The 10,639-nt window shown below is 64.8% G+C and overlaps 2 protein-coding genes across 8 annotated transcripts; one reads left to right on the top strand and one right to left on the bottom strand.

The window, feature by feature from the left end:
* The first annotated feature begins 168 nt into the window (after nt 1-168).
* On the top strand, nt 169-5,308 carry AFMID (arylformamidase). 7 transcript variants are annotated; one of them, XM_062591613.1, is made up of 11 exons: nt 169-370; nt 1,529-1,619; nt 1,753-1,857; nt 1,937-1,985; nt 2,195-2,280; nt 2,354-2,426; nt 2,831-2,928; nt 3,523-3,601; nt 3,924-4,059; nt 4,542-4,663; nt 4,892-5,308. In XM_062591613.1, exons 1-10 carry the CDS (start codon nt 341-343, stop codon nt 4,656-4,658), a joined length of 864 nt encoding a protein of 287 aa, XP_062447597.1. In that variant the 5' UTR covers nt 169-340; the 3' UTR covers nt 4,659-4,663; nt 4,892-5,308. The 7 variants fall into 7 exon arrangements, with proteins under 7 accessions (XP_062447597.1, XP_062447598.1, XP_062447596.1 ...); XM_062591614.1 differs by having other exon boundaries at nt 5,195-5,308; XM_062591612.1 differs by having other exon boundaries at nt 4,559-4,663.
* A 557-nt stretch (nt 5,309-5,865) lies between these two features.
* Nucleotides 5,866-10,277, bottom strand: LOC134148947 (uncharacterized). Its single transcript, XM_062591653.1, has 7 exons — nt 10,142-10,277; nt 9,759-9,842; nt 8,755-8,843; nt 8,157-8,342; nt 7,828-7,965; nt 7,475-7,667; nt 5,866-6,953 (listed from the first exon to the last, which is right to left on the bottom strand). The coding sequence occupies exons 1-7, from the start codon at nt 10,206-10,208 to the stop codon at nt 6,616-6,618; spliced, it is 1,095 nt and encodes a 364-aa protein (XP_062447637.1). The 5' UTR covers nt 10,209-10,277; the 3' UTR covers nt 5,866-6,615.
* Between the last annotated feature and the right edge of the window lie 362 nt (nt 10,278-10,639).

The following is a 10,639-nucleotide window of genomic DNA, read 5'->3' on the forward strand; positions in this document are numbered from 1 at the left end:
ATCGGCGGAGAGGCGGGAAAATTCTTATTTCCCTCCACAGGGAACGCTCCGCCCCTGTGGCCGGCCGCGAGCCCGCCGCCTTCCCGGCGTGCCCCGCGCGCGGGGGGCGCCCGCGCCTCACGGTGCTGCAGCCGCACGGGCGCCCCCTGGCGGGGTGGCCCCGGGGCCGCGGCCCGGCTCCTTGGCGGGCGGCCTGGGCTCGGGGCGCCGGCGTGGCCCCTGCCCCGGTGCCCTCGGCCCAGCCCCCCGGGCGGCCAATGGGAGCGGAGCGGAGCGGAGCGGAGCCTCCGCGGGCGCTGACCGGGGCCGCCGCGGCGCCGAGCACGAGGGGGACCGAATCATGGGGAGGTGGCAGGACATGTCCAGGGAGGTACGGCGGCCGGGAGGGGGGATCCACGGCGGCCGGAGAGGGGGATCCACGGCGGCCGGGAGGGGGATCCGCGGCGGCCGGAGAGGGGGGATCCACGGCGGCCGGGAGGGGGATCCGCGGCGGCCGGGAGGGGGATCCGCGGCGGCCGGAGAGGGGGGATCCGCGGCGGCCGGGAGGGGGATCCGCGGCGGCCGGGAGGGGGATCCGCGGCGGCCGGGAGGGGGATCCGCGGCGGCCGGGAGGGGGGATCCACGGCGGCCGGAGAGGGGGATCCACGGCGGCCGGGAGGGGGGATCCGCGGCGGCCGGGAGGGGGATCCGCGGCGGCCGGAGAGGGGGGATCCGCGGCGGCCGGGAGGGGGGATCCGCGGCGGCCGGGAGGGGGATCCGCGGCGGCCGGGAGGGGGATCCGCGGCGGCCGGAGAGGGGGGATCCGCGGCGGCCGGGAGGGGGGATCCGCGGCGGCCGGAGAGGGGGGATCCACGGCGGCCGGGAGGGGGGATCCGCGGCGGCCGGAGAGGGGGATCCGCGGCGGCCGGGAGGGGGGATCCGCGGCGGCCGGAGAGGGGGATCCGCGGCGGCCGGGAGGGGGGATCCGCGGCGGCCGGAGAGGGGGATCCGCGGCGGCCGGGAGGGGGGATCCGCGGCGGCCGGAGAGGGGGATCCGCGGCGGCCGGGAGGGGGGATCCGCGGCGGCCGGAGAGGGGGATCCGCGGCGGCCGGGAGGGGGGATCCGCGGCGGCCGGAGAGGGGGATCCGCGGCGGCCGGAGAGGGAGATCCGCGGCGGCCGGAGAGGGGGATCCGCGGCGGCCGGAGAGGGAGATCCGCGGCGGCCGGAGAGGGGGATCCGCGGCGGCCGGGAGGGGGGATCCGCGGCGGCCGGGAGGGGGGATCCGCGGCGGCCGGAGAGGGGGGATCCGCGGCGGCCGGAGAGGGGGGATCCGCGGCGGCCGGAGAGGGGGGATCCGCGGCGGCCGGAGAGGGGGATCCGCGGCGGCTGAGGCGGGGCCGGGAGGGGGGATCCGCGGCGGCCGGAGAGGGGTGATCCGCGGCGGCTGAGGCGGGGCCGGGAGGGTCCGCGGCGGCCGGGCGGTGCGGCCCGTCCTGCCGCCAGGGCGCGGGCCGCGGCCCGTGCCCCTCAGTGCCCCGTGCCCGCAGGAGCTGGAGGAGCAGTACTCCCCCAGCCGCTGGTCCCCTCGCCTCCACCCCGACGCCGTGGTCGCGGCCCACGAGGAAGCAGTGACGGCCGGTGAGGAGTGGGAGCGGGCAGCCGAGGGCCCAGCTCCTGCCCGGTGGGTGCTGAGGCCCTGGCAGCCCTTGGGTGACCTCAGTGGCTCCTGTCCAAGCCGTGGAGCCGCTGACCTTCCCTGCCTCCCCCGCAGGGACGCGGAGGGCCCAGGCTGCCACGCAGACCCTGCTGCATGTCCCCTATGGGGACAGTGATGGGGAGAAGCTTGATATTTATTTGCCCACAGACCCTTCTGGAAGTAGGTGATGGGCAGGGTGGCAGCAGGGAGGGGTGGGCACAGGCTGCGCCTCCCACTAACCCTGTGTTGTGCCTTGTAGCTTTCCCAGTCCTTGTCTACATCCACGGTGGATACTGGCAATGCTTAAGGTGAGGCAGACCTTTTTAGGGGGGACCCTTGGGAGGGGAATTACCTGGTCTGCCTTTACCATCCCCCTTCTTAGGAGAGCAGTACTGAGCCTAGAACTGCCCTGTTCTGGGTCTGATCAAAGCTGGGTGGCTGGACCGGGCATGCTCCAGCCAGCCCCAGGAAAATGCCTGCCCCACAGTGCATGGTTAACCTGCATTTCCTTCTCCAGTAAGGATGTATCGGGTTTTGCAGCCCCTGCGCTGGTGTCACAGGGTGTCGCAGTTGTGGCTGTGGGTTACAACATAGCTCCCAAAGGTAGGTGATTTCCAGGGGTAGCTGTGACTCCGCTTGCAGACCCAGGGCCCTAGTGACTGTGCTCTCTGCCTAGGCAACATGGATGAAATGGTGGCCCAGGTGCAGCGCAGCCTCGCCTTCCTGGTGCAGCAGTACTCCCAGATCAGGTGGGTAGCACGCAGCTCTGCAGTGTGCCTGTTTTCCCCCCTACCCCTGGCATCAGCAGGCTCCATGGCCACTGCTTGGCCTTCAAGGCAAGCTGTGCCTGTGTCATTCCCTGAGTGGTTTAGTGTACGGAGGTGTCTGCAGCAGCCACAGGATGGGGTGAACAAGCCCTGAGGTATAATAAAGGCGTTAATGCCTGGGATTGAGTACTGCACCAAGCCAGTGTCTGTGCTCCTTCCTTGTTGGGCAATGGATCAGCTGATGGACTGGAAGGTATGTCTGAGCTGCTATGTTTGGGCTGCAGCCCTTGGGAGTGTCCTGCCTCCTCCACTCTGAACAAGATGTCCCCAGGCAGGATGTGCTGTACCGTCCCTTCCTACACTCACTCATGGCTCCTTCTCTCTAGCGGCGTTTACTTGTGTGGACATTCAGCAGGGGCTCACTTGGCAGCCATGGTGTTGTCAATGGACTGGGCAGAGTATGGAGTGACACCTGACATCAAAGGTAGTGCCTGATCTCGCAGAGACCCCACTGCTTCCATGCGCTCTGAAAAGTTGGTGCTTGGGGCTAGGACACTGTCCTGGGGCATCTCCTCCTTTCCTGATTCAGCTGTGTGACTCTGGGCTGCTAAGACACAAGGGCAGTGGGGCACTGCTCCATCAGTGCCTCCTCTGCAGCAAAGCTGTGACTGACCATGTGCATGCCCACTGGCAAAGAAGGGATCTGTGGAGAGTGACTCTTCTTGTACAGAGGACTGAAGGAGAACTGCTGAACTGTTCCTCAAATCTGTCAGTCTTTCTACTGACTATTCAGAGTGTCAAAGCTGGCCAGTTCTGCAGTGTGTGAAGCTGTGTCAGATGACTTGCCTCAGCTGACTGCAGCCCACAGATGCTGGGAATACAAGAATCTGGGCTCCTAGGACTGGGTGCCGATGTGGGTGTAGTGTCCATGCCTGCCAGGCAGCTCAGCAGTGCTGCCAAGGGCTGAGGCCTCAGAAGACATGGGATGTGGGTGCAGACAGGAACATTCCCAGAGGCAAGGCTATCCAGTGGCCTGCACAGCGAGGCTGCTCACGCCCGGCAATGTCTCTGCCTCCAGGAGCCATTCTGGTGAGCGGTGTGTACGACCTGGAGCCCATTCTGCATATCTACGTGAACGATGTGCTGAACATGAGCTGGTGAGTCCGGATGCTGTAGTGACAGTGACAGGGAAAGGGCATGGGCAGCTGGCATGCGGGCATGTCTTTGGCCAGCACAGCCTGTGGCACTCACAATCCTGCCCTGCACCTGCTCTGCTGGCCTCTGCTCTGCCTGTCTGCACAGAAGTGTACCATGCACAGCGTGCTGGCAGCCTCCATACCTGACCCAGGCGCAGGCCCTGCAGCCTCTGCCTTACTCGTGCACACAGCCAAGGACATGGGAGCACTCTGCACATGAACACCCTCCTCTTAACAGGTTTGAGAGGCATACTGGTTGTCACTGTGGTGTCTCCTTCCCCAGGGAAGCTGCCCAGAGGAACAGCCCCATGCTGTGTGTCACTGGAGCGGTGCCTGCAGCTGTGGCCTGCGAAGTGCTTGTGGCCGTGGCCCAGCACGACTCACCGGAGTTCCGCCGGCAGTCCCAGGAGTACTGCCAGGTGAGCTCCGGCAGTGCCTCTGCCTCCCTGTGCCCAGCTCTGCGGGGCAGCTGCACAAACCTGTCCTGCTCTGACCTGCCCTGGGCCTCTGTGAGCTGCACAAGATAAGTGGGCTCTGGCTTCGAGAGCTCTGTGCTGGCAACCCAGAGCAGCAAAGGGGAGAGAGCTGGGCTGGCTACAGAGCAGTGACTCCTTGCCTGTGGTGTGCAGCTGCTTTCTCTGTGGATGAACAAGTACAGGCTTCCACTTTGAGAAGGAGTCCTGCTTGCTGCCAGGCCCAGCTCTGGTGAGGTTAAACTGGAGTGAAGAGCCCGTATGTTATAGCAGAATAGTATTTCTCTTGCTGTGGTGATGGCTGTTATCTGAAGTGGGTGTCTGCTTAGGGAGGATGCCAGTCCTTGCTGAGCAGCTGCTCTTGTTGCACACTACCTGGGGCCTAGTATAGAGAAGGGGAGGCAATCTGACTTGTCCCCTCCTGCCAGTGCTGGTCTCTTCGCAGGCCCTGCGTTTGGCTGGCTGGACCGTCTCACTGTTGGACCTTGCTGGTGTGGATCACTTTGACATCATTGAGAAGTTATCCCAGGACAGCTATGTCCTGACTCAGGTAAGGGGAAGAACTCTTGTGCAACCCCCATCTTTTGCTGTCTTGACTACAAGGCCAGAAGGAGGGCAGTGGTGGTGTGTGCTTCCCCTGCACAGTGGGATGGGTGTGGGGCTGCTGCTTTGGGTCTGGTCATCACCTTTCGAGGCTTAGAGAGAGGACTGGTTCCCCCGCTGGATGGGGAGGAACAGGGGCCAGGCACCATTTGCAGGGTTTGGTTCCTCATTCCAGGTGATTCTGAACATGATTTCCAGAACTTGACTGCATGTTGGGAGCAAACTGGAGATGAGATGCACCCTGTTCATTGCCCCGTTCCAGCCTGCTGGGTCTCCTCCTGCAGCACAGGGTGATTGCTGTCTCTGAGCACCTCTGTGTGTGCTGCCTGGGACAGATGTGCCTCTTCCACTCCTCCCAGTCTACACTGAGGCAGAGGGGCTGTTTGGAGCTGGAAAGTCATTATCAGTACTCTCACCTACGCTGACATTTGTTTTCGGGGGTGTTTCTGTGCTTTCTGAGTGTTGTCTGTTCTTGCAGCAGGGCTGGCGGGCCTGCAGTGGGTCTGTCTGGAAGACTGGATGATGAAGTTTGTTCCTTCAGCTTCCTTTAAATTACTTATTGCAAATGTAAAAATAAATAGGAATAACTGCTGCCCGGTATAAATCTTCTTCCTGGGGATACAGTGTTGTGCTAAGCCATCGAGTACAGACTTAAACTGATGCATAAGTATCTCCTCTCCCACCTTGGAGCTCTGGTCCTGAAGCGGGACTCTCCTGGGGCTGGCAGCAATGAACAGGCTGTGCTGTGCGTGCACAGGCACAGTACAGGGAATCTCTGGCCCAGAAGTGACAGGCTTGGCAGTGAGAGAGACTCACGGCCACAGAGAGAGACTGTGTTGGACTGGGTAACACAGGGCACTGGAATGAGGGGCAATGGGAGAGTGTGTTCAGGAGCTGGACGGAGGCCAGTAGCCAGCTCAAGGGCTGGCCTGGAAAGGGTCTGAGCAAAGCCTGGGTGGGTGAGGGGAACAGACATTGGGGGCAGCTGGGCCCCCTGGAGAGGCCAGGCTGGCTCACGCACCTGTGAGTGGTCCGGTCCTGTGGCTGTGAGGCCCTTGTATGTCCTCAGGGAGGCCTGTCCCTTAAAAGGGACCACTGGGCTGTGATGCTGCAAGCGCGGGAGGAGCACTCTTGGGAGACAACATCCTGCACAGCCACAGCACTACCACAACTTTTTATTTAGATCTCGATTGCCTCATTACAACAGCAAGAGCTGAGCGTAGCACAACCCAAAGGCCCCTGATTCGGACTGCTTCCTCTCTTTGGCTTCGTGATATGTGCTGCTGCTGCCTCACACTGTGTGGTGGTGAGCAAGCTGCCCAGCTGTGCCCTGAGCATCCTTCATGATCTTTCTTCCTGCTGCAGCTTGTATGCATGTTCAGTGTGCATATGTTTGAGAAGTGTGTGGCCTTGGGAGTGGGTATCTGGCCCTGCTTTTGGGCAGTGTCTCCAGCAACTGGGTTACAGGAACAGCAGAGAACTGTGTGGACTGAGGACTAGAGGATGATCTGATCGTGTGTTTGCTGGGGTAACTAGTGAGGTGGGGAAGCTGTCTTGGAGTGGTCTGGTGGGGTGAGATGTGGACTCCCCTCTTGTCCCTCAAGACACATCTGCAAATGAACCCCCTCCCACAGAGGCGCAGAGCTCCCATCTGGGAGGGTGCGAGCAGTGGTCTTGGCAGGGTTGGGCTCTCGCACTGGTTTGCAGGCCTGCAGGCGAGAGTGGTTATTCTGTTGCAGCCTGTCAGGGACTGGTTCTGGCTGGTCCCAGACCCTTTACTGCTGGCTACCAGGAGGATAAGGATGGGAATTTGCCCCAGCCTGCAAACTTGCCTGCAGCAGCCAGGTAGGGTCAGCTGCAGGGCTGAGGCCAGGAAGATGCATGTTCCTGCATCTCAGTTTAGTCTCCCTCTGTGCTCCAAGGACTAGTATCCAGTCCTAGGGACAGCCTCTCCTGGCACTTCCTGGCCACAAAGTCCAGCTTGTTCTTTGCGAGCTCAGTGTCATGGGCGGAGATGTTCCAGTGCCAGACTGCACGCAGAGAGCGTGCTGACCAGGGGAAAAGCAGCACACTGACAGCGTGGCCTGTCTCAGCCACCTCCTCCTCACTCACTGCCTGCATGCGCTCGCAGAGCTCTGTGGGAGATGGCCAGCCCCCCTTCACTCTCACCAGCACGATGTTTGTCTCCACAGCTGTGAGGTTGACAGAGCAGAGGGGCGAGTTCAGCTCCTGGATGCCTGGGGGAGGTATGTGCCATTAGGCTGTGGGTCTGGCACCGGACTTCCCAGGAGGGGAGGCTGCAGTGTTGCAGAGGCACCACCCAGCTCCCGGGCTAACAGAGAGGCCTTTTGCCATTCTCTGTTGAGCAGCACCAGGGTTACTGTGGGCACCATGCATCGTCCCTGGATGTCATCTAGCCAGGCAGGAACCCCAGACGGATCCTCACCTGGCTGAAGATCCAGCACTACAGCTGAGGGAATGTGCCGTTGTCCCCCAGTGATCAGGATCAACATCAGCCCTCTGAGGCAGGACTGTACTGGAAGTTGTGGTGTGAGCCCAGCCCAGGGCTGGGAGAAGGGGTAGGACTGGGGCCACCGCAGAGCAGAGCTGCTGTGGGGTGCAAAGGGGTCCTGATGCCTGGGTGTCTGGCTATCAGGCAGGGCAGGACCCAGCTCTGTGGCAGTATGTGGAAACCTGCATAGCGGAGTTCTGCAGAAAGCACCTGTACATCCCAGGGCACCGAGGGGCCTTGAGATACCTTGAGCAAAGCGGCGGGCGTTGTCGTGATCTCTGCGCAGTGTTGTCTCTGCGTGCTGCAGCCCGATGCGGGCAGCAGCTGCCAGTACGCCTGCCTGTCGCATCCCCCCTCCCAGCAGCTTCCGCACGCGCCAGGCCTCAGCCACAAACTCCTTGCGTCCGGCAAGCACTGCTCCAGCCGGGGCGCCCAGGCCCTGCAGATCCAAGAGAGAGGTGATCTGAGAGCTGTCTCGGGGAGCTGCCCGCATCCCTCTGGGGATTCTCCCCTGTCCCAGCCGGCAAGCTGGGCGCATACCCCATGCAGCACGCCCCTGCACAAAGGCAGCCCCCCCAGGGTGCCCCGTGTGAATTCACCTTGGAGAAGCACAGGGAGACAGAGTCACAGTGCTGGGTGATCTGTGCTGGCTCGACGCCCTGAGCCACAGCTGCGTTCATCAGTCGTGCTCCGTCCATGTGTACCCGCAGCCCATAGCGGTCAGCAAGCAGGCGGACCTGGGAGGAGGCAAAGGAGCAGCTGGGCTGGTAGGAACTACTGGACAGATGGAGCCTGCAGGAGCGGCAGCGTGAGCTGTGCTCCAAGCTGCTCGGCAAGGGCTCGTGCGTCCTGCTGTGCTGTCCTGCAGAGCCAAGCCTGCCTGCACCAGGGCAGGGTTGGCCAACAGCCGCTGGGACGCGGCTCTTACCTGCTGCAGGTAGGTGAGGGGCAGTGCCCGGCCCCCTGCAGAGCTGTGCGTGTTCTCCAGGCAGATGAGCTCGGGGCGGGGGTGGTAGCGGCTGCCGTGGGCCTCACGGATGGTCAGCTCCAACTGGTCCAGGTCGAAGGTGCCGTCTGGCAGGTCTGGCAGTGCCTGGAAATGGACCCCAGCGACCTGTGCCCGGGGCAGTGCCAAGAGCAGAGCTGATGAGGGATGATGGCAGTGTATGGGGGCCCAGCCCCTCTCCCCCTTGTACCCCTGCTCTTTCCCTGCCCCGTTCTCAGCATGATCTTGGTGCTCTCTGGGAGATCCATGCAATCCCTTACGCACCAGAAAGGGAGCTTCCCCCCAGCCCAGTCCCCCGCAGCCAGAGGAGGGCAGCAGCAAGCTGCGGTCCTTCCCTCCAGCCCGCCCTGCACAGCTTGTGCCTGCCCCATGGGCTCAGGGCCTGGGGCAGCGCAGGGGCAGCCCAGCACTGGGTTCTCCTCCCTAGGGCCAGGGTGTGGGCACCCTGTACCTTGCTGCCCCCCAAGGAAGAGGTCTACAGCACTGGAGACAAGTGAGCCAGGCAGCACCCAGCACCTACCTGAGCGACCCCGCCATGCTCGTAGACGTGCAGGTGGGCCTCCCTCCCCAGGAGCAGCTGGGCCCCTCGGCGCTGGCAGTGGCACATCACTGGGACAGGGGAGGAGCGGTGAGGCTGGGGCACCGTGGGATGTGTGGGGGCAGCACTGTGAGCATGGGGAGAGGAGGCAGGGACTCGGCTGGGGTGATACCAATGTGCCGGGTGAGCTCTGGCAGTTTGTAGGGCTCCACTGCACGAAGGCTGAGCACACAGCGCTTAAAGACATGTGCCACATCCCTCCTCCACTGCAGTCTCTCTCCATGGCAGGGCTGGCTCCTGCACAACGCAGGGACGACAGCTCTGCCCCTGAAGAGTGCTGGAGCTGGTCCGAGCCGGACCGTGTCTCCATTTCACTGAGGCCTGCCAGCGGTGGCTGGAGCTAGGGGAGGTAGCAGGCACGAGCACGGTGATGGGGTGGGCACTGTCTCTCCTCCCTGTCGTGTGTGCGCACGTGGCCAGAGCTGGAGCTGAGCCCACCCTCCCATGCAGCGCCGAGCCTCACTCGCTGCGGAGGGCACACAAGTGACCTGGGTAAAGGTCGATGGAGCAGTTCTGCTCGAGGCTGAGCACGGGACTCCCTCCTATCCAAGCACAGGCACATGCTCAGCAGCAGCATGAAGCAGGAGACCAACTCCTGGATCTGCATGTTGTGCTGCACTGCTGAAGACAGGGCCCAGGAAGGGACAAGGAAATGCATCTGGGTCTGAAAAGAGAGGACTGAGCTGCCTGTTTCTAGCAGCTTTCCCCTGCAGCCATTTGGGCATGAAAAACCTGCAGCTTTCCAAGCAGAAGCGGGGCTTTTCCTCAGCATCCTGGAGAGCAGCAAGGAGCAAGGGGTTTCCCTTGCCCTCAGTACCCTCCAGACTGAGGTGTAAACTGACCCCTCTCAGCATGCGACTCGGCTGCTCCTGGGTCGCTGGGGCGGGAGAGCAGGGCAGGGGCTGCGCCGAGCCCTGGGCACTCACCCGCAATGAGGTTCGCCATGGTGGCCGTCGGCACAAAGAGAGCGTCCTCCGTTCCCGTGATCTGTGCGGCCAGGTGCTGAAGCTCTGCAGGGAAGCGAGGTGCAGGGGCCGCCGCCAGGATAGGACCGACTGCAGCTGGCCCTCGAGGGGGGCCAGACGGAGGGCGAGGCGCAGCAGGGCTCTGCGCTGCCGTCTCCAGCGCGCCCCGCGCCCCAGCTCCCGGGCGCCTGCTCCTTCCCCGCCGCCCCGCGCGGCTGCTTCGGGCTCCCCGTGCCCGGTGCCCGCGCCCGGAGTGGCTGCGGCCCGGCCACCCCCCGCCCCCGGGAAGCCGCGAGGGCGCCGGGGCGAGCGAGGGGCCCCGCGGAGGGTCCCGCCGCGCTCACCGTTCACCGTGGGGTCCTCGCCGTAGTCGTCGTCCCCCACGACGGCGCGGGCCATGGCCCGCCGCATCGCCGCGCTCGGCCGGGTCACCGTGTCGCTGCGCAGGTCCAGCACGCGCAGCGGGGCCGGGCCGGGGCCGCGAGCGGGGCCGGTGCGGGCAGGGCCGCCGGGGGGGGCCCGCCGCCCGCCAGCAGCGCCCGCCGGCTGCCGCTCGGGGCCGCGCCGCAGCGGCCGCCCCGGCCCCGGCCCCGGCCCCGGCCCCGGCCCCGGCCCCGGCCCCGCTCCGGGCCGGGCCCCGCGGAGCGCAGCCCCCGCGCCGCGGGCCGTCAGCATCGCCGCCGCCGCGGCCGGCCCGCGCCCCCGCCCGCCCGCCCGCCCGCCGCAAGGCCTCCCGGGGCGCGTAGTCCGCGGCCGGGCCCCGCCTCGCCGCCGCCGGCCGTGCGCGCCCGCGGTGCCTCCTGCCCGGGCAGCTCCGCGGGCCGTGCGCCCCCGCGGGGCTC

The sequence above is a fragment of the Rhea pennata genome, chromosome 19, assembly GCF_028389875.1.
Source record: "Rhea pennata isolate bPtePen1 chromosome 19, bPtePen1.pri, whole genome shotgun sequence".
Taxonomy (NCBI): domain Eukaryota; kingdom Metazoa; phylum Chordata; class Aves; order Rheiformes; family Rheidae; genus Rhea; species Rhea pennata.

What these genes read in the sequence shown, in the direction of transcription:
- AFMID (XM_062591611.1), top strand. Translation starts at nt 341, where the DNA reads ATGGGGAGGTGGCAGGACATGTCCAGGGAG. An exon ending in GGATACTGGCAATGCTTAAG is followed by an intron (nt 1,986 to 2,194) that starts GTGAGGCAGACC and finishes TTCCTTCTCCAG; the next exon opens with TAAGGATGTATCGGGTTTTG. An exon ending in ACAGCTATGTCCTGACTCAG is followed by an intron (nt 4,664 to 5,194) that starts GTAAGGGGAAGA and finishes CTGTTCTTGCAG; the next exon opens with CAGGGCTGGCGGGCCTGCAG.
- LOC134148947 (XM_062591653.1), bottom strand. Translation starts at nt 10,208, where the DNA reads ATGCGGCGGGCCATGGCCCGCGCCGTCGTGGGGGACGACGACTACGGC. An exon ending in CGAGGACCCCACGGTGAACG is followed by an intron (nt 9,843 to 10,141) that starts GTGAGCGCGGCG and finishes GCTTCCCTGCAG; the next exon opens with AGCTTCAGCACCTGGCCGCA. An exon ending in AGCATGGCGGGGTCGCTCAG is followed by an intron (nt 8,343 to 8,754) that starts GTAGGTGCTGGG and finishes CCCCGGGCACAG; the next exon opens with GTCGCTGGGGTCCATTTCCA.